This window comes from Heloderma suspectum, chromosome 6 (assembly GCF_057233095.1).
Source record: "Heloderma suspectum isolate Gila_16-S chromosome 6, 16-S_ref, whole genome shotgun sequence".
In the NCBI taxonomy this organism is placed as follows: domain Eukaryota; kingdom Metazoa; phylum Chordata; class Lepidosauria; order Squamata; family Helodermatidae; genus Heloderma; species Heloderma suspectum.
Window position 1 is genome coordinate 64,668,149 of NC_139463.1, and position 20,093 is coordinate 64,688,241.

Genomic DNA, 20,093 nt, shown 5'->3' on the forward strand with positions numbered 1-20,093 from the left:
CTTATGTAATGCATAAAGAAATATTATCAGTTAATTACTTGATTTGGTGAATCAAGTAATTCATATGGTGAATATTGATCCCTTCCAGTGCCAGGCCCCATTGATCAAGATGCCGTGTGAAATGTAATTAAGCATCAACAAGCAACAAGGGGAGAAAGAGCTGGTGATTGTTTTTTTTAAAGGCTCCTTTTTGAAAACACCATCGGTCGTTGTTCTTTGGGCACAGGGACAAACCATTGTTAATTTAATCCCAATAGCCTGCCCTTACCACTACTCAGTGCATGGGGGGCTGTATTAAAACATTGCTCATGTTGGCTCTCAACTGGCTCAGCCCATCATAAGCCACTGTTCACCATGCATAGCATTTGACTTTTGGCATACCCCTGAAAATATTCAAAGTGCTGCACACGTTTTTGAAACCCTGACAGTGTCAATCTACATTGTTCTTAAACACAATGTCATATGAGCCCTTCTTGATAAGAGATGCCTGTGATTTTGTAGATATTTTTACCCACCCCCCAAATCCTTTAAGACATGCTTAATGGAACTTTAAATGAGAACATTCTCATTTGATTTCCCTAAGCTGCTAATTTCAGCAAGTTCCAAATAGATGTTTTGACTGTATTTGAAAAAAATATCTGATTTTTAAATAGGCTTTCAGGAGCTATCTCATATAAAGGCAAGATGAATAAGCCCTCTAGAGTTCCAGCCACTTTTCAAAAATATTGGCTGTTTAATTTGTTTTAAAACATTCATCTTAGTGTTTGACAAGACACTTTCCAGACAATTCTTAATACTTGTCTTGTTTTTTTGACAAATATTATACCACTTAATAACTTGCATCATGGCCTTCCTTCATTTTCTTGAGGCCAAACTAGTCTTTTTAAGTGCACAATTGTACAGCATTTTTTACCTCTTGGGACAACACGTTTCTTTGTTGACTAGCTGCCATGCTTAAACACCAGTTGCCAGGAACAAGAATAAGTTAACAACCTTGATTTATCTTGTGTCCTTTAAATAAGTAGGAGCCAAGAGAAGACAGACTATCATTTGCATTTGTATTAAATTAAATTACGATCAGTTTGGATAGCAACATGTAATTGAGGAAAACAGTTTCAAGGCCCCCAAAGAGAAGTTTTTAGGTACAATACTAAAAAGAAATAGAACTTTTTTCATCAGATAGTCAGACTTCCATGGGTTTTCCTGTATATAAGTGCTTCTTTTCTTCAAACTAGTGAAGTCATGCCTGCCGTTTGATCTCAGTGGTATGTGTGGAAACAACCTGTCCATCCACAGTCTCCTGCACAATTTTCTTTAGATTTTGGTTGGTTGATTCTGGAAGAAATTTGGGAATGCATTATTATGTAAGAAGCACTGTATGATTGTCTATATCAATAAAGATGCTTGGGACTGAGTGACCATCTCAAAGAGCTCTCAGAATTGTTAGGGTACTTCCATTTGTCCTAGAACAGGGACAGGGAACCTCTGGTCTACAGAGTTTCCACATCCAGTCCATGAGTTTCTTCTGCAGACTCCACCCCTTTTCCCTTTAGCCTGGCAAGAAACCACCACCCTTATCTCCACTTTTTCTGCTCCGCTTTTGAGCACTGAAGAATGACAGCCTTCCTTCAGCACAGTGCAGGGAAACCCTCTCTTATCTCCGATCAGTGATTGCAGATAAGAGAGGATTTAAAGGCATTTAAACTTCAAATACCAATGCTCTTTAAATACCTTTAAATTTTAAATACCTTTATTTAAAGGTATTTAAAGACCTTTACAATTTAAAGCTATCTAAAGAGCAAGGTATTTCAACCAGTCCCATAAGGCGAATGTGTGGGAACCTGAGGCTCATGCCTTAAGCGTCTGTTTCTGTGGCTTACTTCTGAGTAGGCATGCCTAGAACTGAGTTGTGCTCTCTATGCCTGAAAGATGCTGCACTGGGGCTTACTCCTGAGTAGACATGCATAGAATTGAAATTTGTACACATACTGTTAAACACCTTGGTTACTAGAAAAATCTGAACATAGGGCATGTTTACATCTAACAGTCAAAATATGGGGCATGATGTTGCAGGTGGTTTTGTAGTATAATCTATACATGTCTACTCAGAAGTAAGTCCAACAGACTGCCATAAGGCATAGTCCTGGATAAGTGGGTTTATGACTGCCGCCTCAGCCTCCCTTCACACATATCAGTCATGGCTCAGACTGGAGCCCTGCCCCAAAGTAATGTTATTTGTGGTGTGCGGAACTAACCTTTCTACATATATCTTACTTGAGATATTCAAAGCATGAATGCAGACTTTCAAACAAACAGAAGAGATGCTCCCTACTATCAGCATTGCACAAGGAAATAGGAATCCTACAAGTACAGTTCTGGTCAGTGAGTGATTTGCTGGGTTTTCCTTACCCCCATGCAACATAACACATCTCCACCTAAAGGACTTCCATTTGAAATTTAGCTCCAGTGGAATCTGCTGTTAATTTAAAAGATCTCTCATAAAAGTAACTTAAGTGAGCTGGAACTCATGTTCACCCAGTCCATATTCACAGCTCACATTCAGATGGCCAAATCTATTTAAGAGCGGGGTGAGCAACACGTGACCTGTGGAATGCATGCAGCCCCCATTGTGCCTCTCTGCCACCAAAATTCATGGCAGCAACAAAAATCACTGATTTGTGCCACCAAAAATCGGTGGCAAAATGCTGCAGAATGCTACGATGGCCAGCTTCGGCTTATTTTCCAGCTAAATTTGGTCACTGTACCATTCCATAGTGGTTTGCTGCAAAAGAATGGTGACAAATCTGTTTCTTCTTTGTCACTCATGCCCAATTCCACAAGGCAGCAGCAACAGCAGGAGTGTGGCCTGCTTGCGGAGATGGGGGGACATCTGAGTGGTGGTGAAAATGGCTCCTGGACCTCCCATAGTTGCCCACCCCTGATTGAGAAGATGCACATGCTGCCCAAATACTTCAAGCGGGACTTTTCCCACAGACATACATTTTGCATATCTGTGATCACGAACAGAACACAAAAGAACATAAGAATATAAGACAAACAGCCCTGCTGGTTCAGACCAAAGGCCTATCTAGTCCATCATCCTGTTTCTCACAATGGCCAACCAGATGCCTTGGGAAGCCCAGAAGCAGGGATAAGGGCAATGGCCCTCACCCACTGTTGTTCCCCAGGGACTGGTATATACTGCCTCCGACACCGGAGGTAGCATGTAGTCATCATGACTATTCACCATCAACAGCCTTATCCTCCATAAATCTAATTCCCTTTAAAGCAGTCTAACTGAGACTTTTCTACAAAAAAATCATAACTTTTACCTCTAAAGCGTGAATAGGAGTCTGTCATCCTGTGAAATGATAAAAGTAAAGGTAACATGAATTAATATGTTCAATGAAAATTTGTTTAATAATATTTCTAAGGTGGCTGTTCCCTTAGTAGTGGCCAAGACACTCTTCTTTTTATTTTATTTTTTACCCTGACACTAAGGAACCCCACACCTTCCCACTGGACAGAAGATAAGGAAGGGAAGGTATCACACACACCCTCTCTTTCTCTCACCAGCTTTTAAATACCCAAATGTAATTCCCTCCTCCTCCCCACTTCTCAGAAGCTGAGTCAATCCACTGTGCAGCCTCCCTCCCTCCCTTCCATCATTGTTAACCATTAAACTGCCATTTTGTCCTTTTGCAAGAAAACTCCAGTTCTGGAAAAATTCTAATCTGGTCTCCTCCAGATACCTTACCAAGGGCACTCCACTACCTAAACTAAGCAAGCCAAAGTCATTCACATTCTGCCCCTTTGTATTTGGAAGACATGTTAGTTTCTGGGCCAGCTCTACCTGGCCAACAGCAGCCTGTCCTCCAGCAGCATTGAGCCAGGGTTACAGTGGGAAACATTTGAGTTAAATTCCCCCACCCCTGCCCTGGAATTTGTGGTCTAGAAGAGCTTATTCCCTGAACACAGAGAATTAGTTTGCCAAAATGTATAGAGACATGTACGTACCTTGAGCAAGTGAAGTAAAAACAGCTGTCTTCAAATGTGCATCTAGAATGTATCTGTGGAGTGTGTGTATGCGTGTATGAGGGGAGGGTTGCATGTACGATGACTTCCATCATGCATATAGTTGCATGTCTGAAGGGGTAGTGTCTGGTGCTTAGGGATGTTGGAGAAATCCACAATGGAACCAAAAGAGTTCAGATTTTCATGAATCTGCCCACGGATTCCTCAGGGGACCGGCTTTCCGGTCAGGTGGATTCTGTGGACTTGTGGACCAGTTTTCTAACCTTTGGGAATTTTGTGCAAATTTCGTTGTAGAAAAAATGCCCAACATTAAAAAAAGGCCAACAATGTGAATTTCCCTCGCAGGTTAAAGTGTGAAAATGCACATTTGGGGGAATCTGTGCATTTTTGCATGCGCGAAATTGTGTAAATGCAAAGTTGCGCAAATTCAGAAACAAAAAAGAATTCAGTTCTGACGATGGGCAGACAACGGAGTGGCAGGCACCTGACAGTCCATGAAACACAGACAGAACAGATTTTACACAGTTCATACATCCCTACTGGTGTATCGTTTTTGCATGCCATCTAAAAGTGGTCCTAAATGTTGCATTAATTCTTTCAGTTATATATACCAGTATATTTCGGCCTAATGCCTGGTTTTAGAATTGTTTATTCACTCGCCTCAGCTTTTCTGCTGTGCAATTTCCCCACATAAAAAGATATCCTTAATAAACAAATTCCAGGCATAGGTTTCTTCTTTCCCTGTCTGTGCCTGAGGATAACTTTGCCTTACCCATGAACTTTTCCCTCTAGAAGCTGGCGATAAGTAGAAATCTCCTTCTCCAGGCGGGTTTTTATTCCAAGGAGAACCTTGTACTGGTTATTTTGAGACTTGATGTCATGGCGTAACTCACTGAGCTCTTCTTCACATTTGGAGATTAAGTGTTGGATGCTTTGAAGCTGGAAGGTGTAACGAGACGTGGTTTCATCCAAGTTGTTTTCTAGGGCAAATTTCTGAAAGAACAAAAAATCCAGTGATGTTATCATTTCAAAATGGGCATGGTGACAATACAAAAACCCAAGAAAACACAGTTATTTATTTACTTGTGGATTTGTAAATTACAGGCTCGCTCTATCTGTAGAAATCACATCTCTAACTTATACCTACAAATACATTGTATTGGCGTGGGGAGGGTAGTAACTGCATCCCTCTTCTTCTCTTGGCTTCCTTGCCTCTCCACCCAACTTTAGAATGCAACAGTACCATCCTATACATGTCTACTCAGAAGAAGTACAGCGAGGTTTACTCCCACATAAATGGGTATGGGATTACAGTCTTAGTTTTTATTTTTATTTATGTAATTTATTCTTTTACAGTATTTGTATACCACTCCACATCCAAAGACCTCAGAGCGGTGAGCAGCAGACAGGGTAAAGAATAAAAACACCATGTCATTTTTTAAAAAATTGTTTAAAAAGAGACAGAGTTCTGATAAAAGCAAATTTGATAAAATATTGCCACTGCCAGTCGCTCGAGGAATGCTTCCTGAAATAACAAAATTTTCAGGAAGTGCTGAAAGCAACATAACATTGGCGCCTGCCTGTCCTCCAAAGAAAGGGAATTCCATAGGAAGGGGGCCACCACAGTGAAGTCTCTTTTCCTGGTGGACTCCAATCAGGCCATGGGTCCATGTGGAACCACCAGAAACATTTAATGTATTTTGATCTCACTCCTCAACCAAAGACTCTCAGGGTGGCTTGCATGCAATCAGAGAAATGACAGCCCCTGTTTGCAGTCATAATCTAAAAAGATATGACACACAAGGAAAAAGGGATGGGAAGGGAAGGGAAGAGGAAAAATTAAGTAGTCTTTCAGCAGGGCTGGTGGAACAGCCCTGCTTCCCCTCTCATCTCCTTCTGTACAGCCTGCTGGAATGGGCAAGGCCTTTTACAAAGCGCCATGTACATCAGTGGTGGTGTGATTTAATTACTCTCCATTGTGTGCTCATCAAGTGGAGAATGGCTGCCCTATAATTCCTTGCAGAAAATGTGATGAGGTGGAATTTTCCCAGAACCATCCCCATTGTCTGCAGTGCCACTTCCTGGATGATGATGAGCTCTTTCAGCAAGGCCTAATCCATGCCAGGGTTCAATGGTGAGAAACACAGACAACAGCATTGCTGACTATGCGCAGAGTCCCTTGTCCCTCACCACCGACTAATCACAACCACCCTTTTTGCATTTCGCATTGGATAGGTAGGGTTGCCGGTGACACAGGGTGTGGCTTAAACCTCAACTGCCCTCTCTTTAGACACAAACCACCATCTTATATAGAACTATTACACGGGAAAAACGAACCTACAGTAGTAAGTAGGAACATGAGGGCTCTGTCTGTAAAGACGGTAAAATGTTAGTGAAAAGAACTACTAGGCGGTCACTGCTAGACTTGGTAATTGTTGGCAGCTTGTCTGTCTTTCGGAACAATGGTAAAGTCCTTTGCCATTCAAGGAGCTACTAGAACACTGTACCTCTAACTTCATTCCCAGTGGCTTGCCCTGCTGACCGCGTTCCATTTTTTTCTCTGTGGTGATGGTGGTTTGATCTGAGAATGTTCTTGCAAGGCTCCATGAGTTGCCATATTCATGGGGTATCGCTCTATCAATGGCCATTAGGCAACAATAGCTAAGTGCCAGTGTGGTGTGGTGGCGAGAGTGTTGGACTAGGAGCTGGGAGATCCAGGTTCTAGTCCCCACTCGGCCATGGAAGCTCACTGGGTGACTTTGGGCCAGTCACAGACTCTCAGCCCAACCCACCTCACAGGGTTGTTGTTGTGAGGATAAAATGGAGAGGAGGAGGATAATGTAAGCCGCCTTGGGTTCCTTGCAAGAAGAAAAAAGGCGGGGTATAAATGCAATAAATAAATAAACAAATAAATAAATAAATAAACAAATAAATAAATGTGCAGAGGCAATATACCTCTAAATATCAAATACAGGAAGGCCGTCACCTTCATAACCTGCTTGTGTCGGGAGGTCGCCCCTGCCGCCTTCTGAAATCCTCAGGTAGCCAGAATCAACATGCGGACAATAGGGCTCTTTTCCAAGGCTTTATTTCCATTCATCCTAACGATGCTTACAGATGCTAATTGTTTGATCCTACGAGTGAGACTTAAGAGAGCTGCCTACTAAGGGGTTCTAACCTTAGGAATCAGTTGTTCTCCGTTTGGAGGGGAAGGTGGGAAACCTCTGTACTTATGGGCTAGGAGGAGAGTCCACCCTTTTCCCGTGGGGCATCGGGGCTCCACTGTTGCCATTGCGCCAAGCGAGCTGAGGGCCTCCTCTCAGCGCCCGCCATCTCCCGCTTGATGCTGCACCAGCGCCTAGCATCCAGAAACTGCTGTTGCGCCTCCCTCTCCCTGCCAGGGTCACTATCACTCTCAGGAATGTGTACCCGGGGGGGCTCTCCCCCTAGCTGCTCCTCTGAACAGTGCGCGGGTTCCTCTCCCACGGTTTCTATCTCTTCCTCAGAATCAGAACTGCTTTGGGGCTCTCTAGGCTCCGATCCAACCCTGACAGCTTGTGAACTTCCCCAGGCAGCTGCAAAATGCAACATGGATCTTGGTCTGATCCAGCAAGCCAGTCTTTATTTGTATGTAACCACAGGTCATTACAAAAAAACAAAATGGGATGTTATGAAAAGAACACAGCAAGACACACTTTTATAACCCAACTGAGCACATTGACCTAGACTCATGAAGAGCCCTCTGCAAATAATCATTTCAGACCTCTGGCAAAAGCAATCTATCCTTGTCCAGCAGCCTGATGAACAAGAAGAAGAGGAGGGAGGGAGAGAGAGAGAGAGAGAGAGAGAGAGAGAGAGAGAGAGAGAGAGAGGTGGTGGTAGTGGTGGGTCCTGCTGGCTTTCACCCTGCCCACTGCCATCAAGAAGCCCCCAACAGATTACACTTGAGGGAACGTGGCTCTCGACAGAAAAAAAAGGTTGCCCACCCGATATAAGCCATACATATGTTCTCTCCTGAAGCCCAATTTCCATGCTCATTTACCTTTGTACAGCACCAGCAGGATCAGCCAGGAGTGCACACGTTTAAAACCAGAGCAGGATATGGAAGAACGTATTACGGGGTCAGGAAACTGATCCAGTGTATGTCCTCCTATGCCCTTGGTAGTTACCTTGTTAAGCTGTGTCTGAAAATCAATTTCCAGGGTTTGCAGGGTGCGATTCAGCTCACTGATTTCTTTCCGGCTGCTTTGTAGTTCATCCTGGTTGGGGCTGTCTTCCAAAGATTCACTGGCAATCTGTGAAACAAAAGCAGATGCAATTGTTGTTGCCATGAGCAGGCTCAGCCGAGCGTGTTTTGGACACACCCTTTTCACTGGGCCCTGTGAGCTGCAATAAGAATTCTGCCTCTCTAGGCTTATTCCCCTAAAGGCACAATCCTATGCATGTTTAGAAACAGGAAAGTCCTACAACTGCCAGCATTCCCCAGCTGGGTGGGGGATGCTGGGAGTTGTAGGACTTGGTTCTGTCTAAACATGCACAGGATTGCACTCTAAATGGTTATTTCTTCCCCACAGGCAGAGTCTGCTTGGAGTGTTTGCTAAGGAGGGCGTACCAAGGTTGCACACCTGTTATCCCTACTATCGTTGTGTGTGGGCTTCCCAACCTCATCCAGTACCTGCTCCTTTTTAGGATGGCACTGTTAGTTGAGCAACTCAGCAGATGGGGTTATATTAAATCTCTAGAGTTATGCCAGTCTAGAACACAGAATCATAGAATAGTAGGGTTGGAAGGGGCCTACAAGGCCATTGAGTCCAACCCCCTGCTCAATGCAGGTATAACTTCTTTGGATTTCCCTACTCTGGCTTGGCATCAGTCTAGTTTGCTGAATCTAGACCTGTGCACAGTTGGCCTCTTGAAATCTTCCACCATATCTTGAAATCTTCCACCATATCTCTGGGCAGAGAAACTGGGGGAAGGGATGGTGCGGGCGCCCGATTTCGTCTTGGAATCCAGCAGAACAACCCCTTTCCGCACCCCCGAGCCCTGCTCGCCGAGCCCCTGCCCGTCCCCTGGCCGTGCGCGGTGAGCGGCCCGCACGTACATTGGCAGCCTCGTTGAGCTCCATTGTTGCCATTTTTTGCAAAATAAAATGGTGATTGTGAAAATGCACATATTTGCGTAGGCACGAAAGTATGCACTTTTGCAAATGCGCATATTTGCCTATGTGTGAAAACGCACATTTCGGGGGAAATGCGCATTTTCTAAAATGCACATTTTCATGAGTATGCAAATATGCACATTTGGAAAATGCGCATTTTTGTGCATATGCAAATATGTGCATTTTGCGATAGCCATTTTATTTTGCAAAAAATGGTGACTGCGGAGCTTGCCAAGGCCACCAGGGTGAGTGTGGGCTGCTTGCTGAATGCAGGAGGGGCTCGAGAGTGGTCCAAGGACCAGCGAGTAGGGGCAGGGGCTGGGTGGGTGCCCAGAGAACCCAGAGGGGGGTGGGTTCGCACATCCCTAACTGGGGGGACCATTTCTGCCATATTTCTCCATGAGGAGAAATTCTCCAAAGATTTCTGAGGGGTTCACCATTAGCAGTAGCACAGCTTCTTCTTTTTCCCCCCTAAGTCATTAAAAAAAGTATTATTATTTGCTGCTGTTGCAAGCAGCAGCAGCCCCAACTGCGTTGGTAGCCTGGCCACCATTTTACGTCCTCCGCAGTGCCCTGGAGCTAGTGTCATTCTAGAGCACTGTGGGAAGGTAATGGCAATGGCCACCCAAAAACAGTGGAGAATATTTGGAGAAAATTCTGCAAAGTGGTTTTCTGTTTTTAGGGCGGTAAGAAAAGGAAAAATCTCAGGCATTTTCTCAGAGAGATGTCTTCTGGTTGAAACAGCCCAGAAGGCTTCAGAACCAATTAGACCAAGGATCACCACACATATACTCATATCAAAAGGACTGATGGCCTTCTCTAGATGGCTGCTGCTTGAAAGCCGCCCCAGTTCCACATTGTCATGACCCATCTGGTAGAATCCTCTTTGGAGGATGAGCTGGAGCTACCAGAGTCAAACATTGCAGAGGAGCAGCCTGAGTTAAGGGGACTCAGATCAAGGGGATTCTGGCCTCTCGGGGAAGACAGAGGTCAGTTCTTCCTCTCAAGATGATAATAGCCCCCTCTCTGAATAAGAGGCAGACACTAAGTAGCCACCTAGCCTGGGGAGTGTAGTTGTCTAGAGATGCAGGCTGAGTTGGCCAGCAGATGAAGATGTGCCTACCCAAGGAATAAGGGCTCCTTGTGAGTAAAGAGATACTTGTGAGCAAGACTCTCCTCACAAGGAGACCATTCCTCAGGTGAGACTAATCTCCTGCAGCAGTGGTCTGTAGGATCAGGCTTAAAAACCTTCAGTTCTAGGCAGAGAGTATCAGAACAATGTGTGTGGATCAGTTTCTGTCTTCCTTGGCTAACTACTGCTCCTCTGGACCACCCTGTGTTTGGACCTTGAACTGCCTTCAGGCCTTGTCTTTGGTACTGACCCTTGCTAATTCCTAGCTGCTCTGTCTTTGCACCACTGGAAACTGGGATGGACAAACTCTATCTGTAAAATCAGCTCTGTCTGTGTTTCGTGGATTGTCAGGCACCTTTTGTTCCATCATCCACCCACAGATGGATGTGAATATTTTTTTTGTTGTCATGTGGAAAAAGATGGAACTAATTATGTAAATATTTACGTAGCTATTTACGTAAGTATTTACATAATTTATCTCGGTACATAACATTTAGCCTTTCGTCCCCCATTCAATGTTTCCTCAGCAGAAATTTATGTATTTTTCTAAGGATTTATATGCATAAATTTTGGGAAAGTAAAAAAAAAAAAATCATCTGAAAGTCCACGGACTCCTCACGGCCTGAGGGGGTCACTGCAGCAGATTCCACAGGTTGGATTCTTAGAAATCCAAGCTCATTTTAATCCATCTCGAATTTCTCCAGCACCCCTAACTGGAAACAGGATACCCTCCCACTGGGAGAACAGTGAACCTCTGTTTTTCAAATAACACTTCTGGAGGTGGCATTGATTAGGCACGGATGTTGTCACTTGCCAGTTTGTGTCCAGACACCCAGAAAGGTTTGGGTGTTGGTGATGTCAGATGGGGAAAGCCATTACTGCTCAGATGAGGAGGTGGTGTTTCTTAACTAAGCACACATAACCAGGCACTTTATCTATCTGGAAATAAGTTTGCAGGGACAATGGGTGTGAAACGATTCCCTGGGGCACTTTTGTTTCCTAGAATGGGATTAAATCAGTTTCCACATAGCACCCACAGGCCAGTCCCTAATTTGTAAAGAAATAATTTATCGACACTGTAGTCCACCCCTCCCCAACCTGATGTTCTCCAGCTGCGCTGGACTACAACTCCCATTATCCCCAACCAGCATGGGTGTCTGTGCTTGCTGGGAATTATGAGAGCTGTAGTCCAGCACAGCTGGAGGACACTGGGGTTGGCTATTGTTTTGTAGCCAACAAGGGTTCTCCATCTCCTTTGATTTCGGGATACCTGTTGTTGGAACCAGGCATCCAGGCTTTGGCGGTTCTTTTCAATAATTGCTTCATAATCTGCTCTGATCCCTGCCAGGATCTTGGCCAGATCTTCTTGAGGAGCTGTTTTCACCTTGACGTTCACCTTCAGTTCCTTGGAAGCGCCATGTGCTTGCATATCCTATACATGAGGGCATAAGGAAGGACACCAGCATAAACCTCCTCGAGAAGCAAAACAAGCAGATGGCATTCCTTCCTATCTGTCACCTCTTCCCTTTGGGCAGGAGATGAAAGTGGTTTTGGGGAGACCGCCTTCCCTCTTTCTGTTTTGTAAATCTGCTCGCTAAACTTTGCCTTTGTTCTAAGCAGTTTCACCTTAGTTGGCATTTTCTAAACTAAGGAGGGGGAACCTCCAGTCCATGGGCCTAATCCGGCCTCCTGAAGACCACCCCGGGGAGGGGAAAGGAATCACTGGTCAGTAACAGGGTGATTTCTCTTACGTAGCATGTCACTCGCTCACCCATGGATTTTTTTTTTTTACAGCTGTCACATGATCTTTTTATGGAGCTATCCACCTTACTCCCAAGATTTCTTTTCTGGCTAGCCATCCCCAGTTCAAGCCCCATCAGGGTATATGTGAAGTTGGGATTTTTGACCACAATGTGCACCACTGTAAGATTCCTTCCTTTAGAAGTTAAAAACAAATGTTGTTAAACATGAACTCCTAGATAGCTCAGATATAATCTTGCAAACTGAACTCAGCTCATAAGCTGTAGATATGCTTTGGGTCAAACCTAACCCCACACTTCCCCTTTACGGGCAAGTAAATGTCCCTCTTTTAGGGAAAATAACTGCTACAGTACAAGTATGCCTCCAGTTTATTTTAATGAATGTTTGCAAGCCTGGAGCATGCTCCCTTACAGCAAGCCTGGAAAAGCACAAGGATATGGAGGGAGAATGAGAATGCCATCTGCTGCAAAGCAGATGTTTGTGACAAAAATAGAAAAGTCTAAAGGAAGCCCCCTTGGACTGGGGGAAGTTCTCAAAACAACTGTCAAGGAATAGAACACTGTATGTAGTGATGGATGGACTCCCTCTGATCCAAGCTCAGTGGGTGCTTGAGGAGGTGTCATTGCTGCCTGCCTGCATGAGCCCGTGGAGGGCTCGGCAAGCTGTCCTCTCCCACCCCGCAGCCATCCATCCCCCATGCGAGCCTCCATTTTAACACAAGATGGGACTCTGTAATTTTTGTAGATCTAATGTTGAGCACAACAGTGGCCATAAAGGGCCATTTCCCCAACATTGTGTTGGGGAAATGGCCCTTTACAGCCACCGTTGTGTGCAACATTAACACAAGATGGTGCTCGGTATTTTTCATAGATCTAATGTTGAGCACAGTGGTGGCCAACATTATGTTGGGGAAATGGCCCTCTACAGCTGCTGTTGTGTGCAACATTAGATCTACAAAAAATAAACGTAAAGGTAAAGGTGTCCCCAGCCAGTCGTGTCCGACTCTAGGGTGTGGTGCTCATCTCCATTTCTAAGCCGAAGAGCCAGCGCTGTCCGAAGTAGGGATGTACGAAAGTCACTTACCTGGTCTCGCAGCTTGCTTCGCGGTGGGGGGGAGGCGCTTCGCTTCTCCCCCCGAAGTTTAGGCTGGGGGTCGGAGGCTTCCTGCCTCGCCCGGCCGAAATTCAGGCCGGGGAGAAGCGCCCCGTCTCCCCGGCCGCGAACTTCAAAGGGAAAAAAAAAAAAAGCCCCGTGATAGGCTACGTAACGATTAACGTAGCCTATCATGGCTAGATCTGCAAAGTCAGCCGTGATAGGCTACGTTCATCGTCACGTAGCCTATCACGGGTGACTTAAAAAAAAAAAAAGCGCGTACGCAAATGGCGGCCCCCATAGGGAGCTGCCATTCGCGTTCCTTATTTGGTCGCTGTAGTCTACTCTTTACGTAGACTACGGCGAAAATAATTTTCGCCGTAGTCTACGTAAATCTTTACGTAGACTACAGGGACCAAATAAGGAACGCGAATGGCGGCTCCCTATGGGGGCCGCCATTAGCGTACGCGCTTTTTTTTTTTAAGTCACCCGTGATAGGCTACGCGACGATTAACGTAGCCTATCATGGCTGACTTTGCAAATCTAGCCGTGATAGGCTACGTTAATCATTACGTAGCCTATCACAGGGGCGTTTTTTTTTTTTTACTTTTCTTGTAATGGCGGCAGCGGCAGCCGGTCGAAAGACCGGCTGCCGCCCCTGCCCCTGACGAAGACCTGCCGAACCGCCGCCAGGACCCGCTGCCGGGAGCGACATTCGTAAAAGGTAAGTCCCATCCCAGGGGGTGGCGGATAATTTTTCCCCAAACCTTCGGAGGACCGAATGCGTTGGCACTCGGCCCCCCGAAGTTTCAGGGAGAAATTCTCCCCCATCCCTAGTCTGAAGACGCTTCCATGGTCATGTGGCCGGCATGACTGATCACCGAGGTGCACGGAACGCTGTTACCTTTCCTGCCGAGGCGGCACCTATTTATATACTTGCAATTTCTTGCTTTCGAACTGCTAGGTTGGCAGGAGCTGGGACTGAAGACGGGAGCTCACTTCGTCACGCGGCACTCGGGTCTTGAACTGCTGTCCTGCTGACCTTCCGGTCTGCAATTCAGCGTCTTAACCACTAAGCCACCGCGGCCCCTCTACAAAAAATACAGAGCCCCATCTTGCATTAAAATGGAGGCTCGCATGGAGGATGGGCGGCTGCAGGATGCGAGTGGGCGTGCCAGGCAAATCCCAGCTGCTTGCAGGGGTGGGGGCTCCCTGGTGCCAGGTTCAGGGGTACAGGAATCTGACGGACTCCCGGACCCAACTGGGCGCCTGCGCCATCCCTAATTCTACACAGCCCATTGCTAAAACACAGATGATGGGGTCATGAGCAGGACATAAGCCTGGTAGGTAAGCAGAAATGGGATCTGCCAAAATGATCTGGCTTGAGGTACATCTTAAAAAGGATCTGACATGTCTGGCTTATCAGTTTATCATTTGGACCTGAAAGTTTCCTGCCTGACAATTCCCAGACTCCTTAGAGAGCTCTGAATGAGTATAAAGGGAAGGCATTATATTTCTCCAGCACTTTATGGATTCTTCTGGGAAACACCTACTCAAAGATACGTAAGCACTGAAAGTATTCCAGTGGCCCAAATTCTTGCTCTCCATCACTTTTCATGAGTTTTAGGTTTTATTTCCTTGTTTTAGAATCCACACTGAACACATACCAGTGTGATTTAAGGGAAGTGAGAAAAAATAACAGATTTCCTTGCAAAATGGGAGTGGTGGGACAGTACCCTTCCAATGACCCACTGTCTGTGCTGCCACCACCTCCCCTTCTTTAGTGCCAACAGTGCACTGGCCCATGCATGCAGCATAAAAGTGGTGCGGTGTTTTTCCAAAGAGGTCACAAAGTGCAGTTAAATAAGGCAGCGTTTGGAGGAGAGGCTGTCCTGGACTGACAAATAAATAGCTGTGTTGACAATGGCGAAGCGGATGAGGTGGAACTTGAATGGTTCAGCAAAATTTACACCCGCTTCTCTGGCTCACATCCCCACCCATTAAAATGTAATTAAGAAAACCCTGAATCGTAGCCTGGAGAGGGATCCCAACAACCTATTCTAGTCCTGTGTGGCTGATGATAGTAAAATAGGATTCCCAGTCCTCATTTGAAGGTGACAAGAGTTCTCCATATTCGTTTTTTCAACCTGGATCTGGAATGGACTTCGCTGAGCTCTGAGAGTGAGAATGTTCCCTTAATTATTTCCCTGACTCCTGCCACCCCACAAAAAGCAATAAAAAACAACAACCAATAACTCATCTTAACTTATTCCTTGCGCAAGAGACTTAAACTTTTCTAATGTAATTTGCTTATCCTCCTCCACATGAATGCCCTTGTTCTCATTGACTGGTGATTTTAAGTGCTTGTTTATTCTTATTTTTTATGTATTTCAAGCAACTACTTCCATGCCACCCTTTAACAGAGTTCTCAGGGCAGCTTCGGTGAGAGTGTCAAAACAATTAAAATACAGACCTAGGCATTGATTGCTTCTTTGTCTTAAAGCTAGCTTATCACAGAGAATTGTAATTTCCCTGTCGGCCTTATTTTGAGAGTCTTTAACTACCTAGAAATATACGAGCAAGGTTGTACATACAAGGCTTCCCTAGCCCAAATTCAAATTCCTGCACCAGATAACTCACATTTTGCATATGGAATGATTTGGCAAACTAAGCTATATTTTCATAGATTGTGTATATCTGGTTTCCAAGGGTGGGTTTTTAAAAATGTTGGGCAAAGTAGCGAAGGGAGGGGATGACATGGAGGTCTATGACTTGGCAATCAAAGAGACAATGGCTGTGTTCACACAATACAAGAACCCACACTCAGGGTTGAGTATGGGTTGAGTGTGGGTTGTCGTTGAACCGTGGGCTGTTGTTGAAACATAGGTTGTTGCATTATGTGAACCCAGCCATGCTAACAAACTATGGTTTGTTAACCACGAACAACCCATGAAAATAACCCATGGTTTGGTGTTGGGTTGTGAATTGTGGGTTGTTCGTGGTTAATAAATCGTAGTTTGTTAGCATGGCTGGGTTCATGCAACATGACAACCAACAGTTCAATGACAACCCACACTTAACCCATACTCAATCTTGAGTATGGGTTGTCATGTGTGAACCCAGTCACTAACAGGAGACACTTGGGATGCTCCGTGGGTCTTGTAATTACCAGCCATATGTCGTGCCACTGAGGCACTGCTTGTGCAAGGCCAGGCAATTAGGAGGACACATTTAAAACAGGAGACAGAGCCATAGGTTCCCCATGCATTACCTTCTACTGAAAGGTGAAAGGATACCTAGGCTGGACCAGAGGCATATTGTGGAAAATTTTAAATTTGACTGCCTGAAGCACAGTTACATTTGGCTTTAGGAATCCTGGCTCCTTACTGAAATATAACTTGAAACCTTTTTTGGGGGAGGGCAACATCCTCTTCTAAACCTGAAACAGTGCCTTTCAACTTAATCAGTGTTTCTACAAAATTGTATATGGCCATGTTTCCATCCAAAAGCCATGAAGGTTCAATGTAATTACTGTAGGAGCAGCTGAATGAAAGCACCTAATTACTATGTAAACAACCTAATTATTAGACAAGCTGAACTGGTTTGGTAAAGCTCCCTTCATTGCAGTATCAGCTTGTGGTTTACATACTGCGAGTGCCTTTGGGAAGCAGTGAGAATGAGGTTAGAACAAGACAGTATTCAGAGAGCCTAAAAGCTGTGATGCACTTAGGGATGTCCTGAGTGTCTGTTTGGGGGCTCAAGCTTGGGGGGTTCCCGCCAGTTCAGACCCGCCAGATGCCAGTCTGCGACCCCCTGCTTTTGCCCAACTCGGTGGCCCCCGCTCCTTGCCTGAGTGTTGCTCTTCCCTCTTGGTTCCCATCCTGCTGCCTCCACTGCTGCTGACAAGAACAACTGAGCCCCTCTCTGCCGAGCACTGGCAGAGAGGGACACAGTTGCTCTTGGCGGCGGCACTTGCTGGGCTCCTGCGAACCACCAGCCGGCTCGCATCCCAGCGTGAGCAGGGGTGAGCAGTGGGCAGGGATCTGGTGAGCGGGTCGCAGGGTGGACTCAGGTGAGTTCGCCCATCCTTAGATGCACTGTGCTGATTGCTTAGTTAAAGGGGACAAAAGCAATGCATCTTTCCAAAATTTTCTAAGCACAAAATGACATCAGTGGAACACAATCTGATACTGGTTTCATGTTCTACATTTCTATGACTTGTTGTGTTCCATTTGATATTTAACTGTGAGATCTACCACTAGGGATAGGTGAGAAGTTCATTCCCTCTGAATTTGTATGAGAATTTACCAAATTTGCACTTCATGAACCAATAAGCAAACCAGAACACATTCTGCACTGAAATTCTCACTTTCCCGAATGTTGTGATACAGTTCTCCACTTAGAAATATGCGCACCAAAATGTGCACATTAGGGGAAAGTGCACACAATAATCCATATGCCGTGAGTGCCATTTTTTGGTAGAAAGGTGTGGTACAAATCAAATAAATACCTTAGGGGAAAGTTTGCAGAGAAATGTGCACAGTGCTGAAAATTATGCACAGAAATGCATTGTAATAGGGAACATAGCTTGCCAAAATGCATACATTTGCGAAAAGCATGCACAAAAATATGTGCATTGAGTGCACACAAAATGCGTATTCTAGAAGTGTGCATGAAAATGCATACAGATGTTCATGTGGACTTAGATCCTTACACTGATGTGAAATCAGTGAACAAGGCAGGAAAAAAGAGAGAAACAGGAAAAAAGAAGAAACTGAAAGATTTCCCCATCCCTATCTACCACTAGAAACTTTAACACTACAACGGTCGCATTTCATCTGAAATGCTGAAATCAGGTAGCTGACATGAGATAGTGTTACCTCTGGAAGCTCCAGAAATCAGGACCGGCCCTACAATGACACTGCCTGGTGCAGGCACATCAGGCGGCAGAATGGGAAGAGTGGCAAATTGCACCGCTCTCCCCTTCCAAAGGACCCGCCGCTTCTTGGTGTTGTTGGCCGCCTGCTTGGCTCCCACCTGCCCAACTGGCCGCCCGCCCGCCCAGCTGTTGCTCCTGCCCAGCCACCCACTCACACTCCCACCCGACCTGTGTTGGCTGGGCGTGCATGTGCACAAGAGCGGCCAGCTGGGTTGGCTGGCTGGCCAAGCAGGTTGGGGGGGAGAGAGGCAAGCCAGTGAGCAAGTGAGCCGCCACTCCTGTTCCTCCGCCCGCCCGCCCACCCGCCTCCCTCCCACCCAACCTACTTGGCCGGCCAGCCAACTCAGCTGGCCGCTCTTATTCTCATGTACCTGCCCGCCCTGCTGCCGCTTCCACCCTGCCGCTGCTCCTGCCTTATGCCCAAGCCGCAGGGCTCCTGGGAGAGGTCGGCTGAACTATCGCGAGAGGTTCCAACCTTCTCTCAATAGTTCGGGACCTTCTGTGATCATCCAGCCAGCCTCTCCCACCCGTGGCTGTGGCACAAGGTAGGAGCGGTGGACAGGTGGGAGCACGAGAGAGGCTGGCTGGATTGGCCAGCCAGCCAAGCAGGGAGGGTGGGAGGTGTCGGCGTCTGAGCCACTGCCAGAAAAAGCAGGGCGGTGGCAGCCGCTCGCTTCAGGTGGCAAAATGCCTTGGGCCAGAGCGCCTGAAATCATTCTTTCCTGTGCCTCTAGTGTTAAAGGGACATTTACCCTTCCTGTGGAACTCTCTGCTTTGGGAGGTCAGGCAGGCGCCAACGTTGTGTTCCTTCTGGAGCCTCCTGAAGACACTGTTATTTCGGGAGGCCTTCCTTGTGTGACCAGCCCTGGTTTGTTAAATTCGGCCTTCTTGGAACTTGTCTTTTAAAAAAAGTTACTGTTTTAATGTGGTGTTTTATTCTTTTATGTTTGCTGTTCACTGCTCCACAATCTTTTGATGTAGAGCGGTGTATAAATATTTTAAATAAATAAAACGTAAATAAATTATCAACATATCTAAAATTTGAGGCATTTTGATGTGTCTTTCCCAGTAGTAATGGCTGGCTTAGAGCATCTTCCTCAAATATGCATCATTCTCTAGACAGCCTCACTCTCAGCAATAGAGCATGCAGTAGCCATACCACTCTGTGGCAGAGATTTGTGGGCTTCTGAGGGGCGTCTGCTTGGTCACTGTAGGAAACAGGACACTGGACGAGATCAGCCTTTGGTCTGACCCAGCATGGCTTTCCTTCCTTCCTTATTTATTTACTTATTTCATTTATATCCCGCCTTTTTTCCTCCAATGAACTGAAGACGGCGTACATAATCCTCCTCCTCCATTTTATCCTCACAACAACAACCCTGTGAGGTGGGTTGGGCTGAGAGTCTGTGACTGGCCCAAAGTCACACAGTGAGCTTCCATGGCCGAGTACGGACTAGAACCCGGATCTCCCATCTCGCAGTCCAGCACTCTAGCCACACTGTCTCTTATGTTCCTGGGTTATGCAAATGCAGCCCCTGATCACCAAACTGTGATACACATACAACTTGGCATCAGACTGGTGGTGTGGTGCCAGTGAATGGCAGGGAACAGTGCTGTGCCAGGCTATATAAGTAGGGTGAAAATTCAGTGTGTCAGTTTTTAATTGACAGGAATTAAGCCCGTTGAGTGTTTGCTCAGCTGAGATTAATGAGTGTTCAAAGCTTAATGGTTCGACACCTTGGAGATTTAATTCAACATTTCAGGACTTTTTTCTCCCTCTCTCATAGCAGTAGAACCCGGGGTCATCCCACGAAGCTGATTGGTGGGAGATTCAGGATAGATAAAAGGAAGGACTTATCATAGAATCATAGAATCATAGAATAGTAGGGTTGGAAGGGGCCTACAAGGCCATCGAGTCCAACCCCCTGCTCAATGCACTTCTTCACACAGTGTGTAGTAAACTATGGAATTAGGGA

General features: G+C 45.8%; 1 protein-coding gene across 1 annotated transcript in view; it reads right to left on the reverse strand.

Moving 5' to 3' along the window:
- Window positions 1-699: 699 nt before the first annotated feature.
- Window positions 700-20,093, reverse strand: part of KRT23 (keratin 23) — a 39,242-nt gene continuing 19,848 nt past the window's right edge. Inside the window, exons 4-8 of the mRNA XM_084804600.1 lie at window positions 11,596-11,757; window positions 8,205-8,330; window positions 4,808-5,028; window positions 3,333-3,361; window positions 700-1,335 (exon numbers count right to left, since the gene is read on the reverse strand). Of these exons, the coding sequence (XP_084660726.1) occupies window positions 1,241-1,335; window positions 3,333-3,361; window positions 4,808-5,028; window positions 8,205-8,330; window positions 11,596-11,757 (633 nt within the window). The 3' untranslated portion in view covers window positions 700-1,240. The remainder of the gene's footprint in view (window positions 1,336-3,332; window positions 3,362-4,807; window positions 5,029-8,204; window positions 8,331-11,595; window positions 11,758-20,093) is intronic.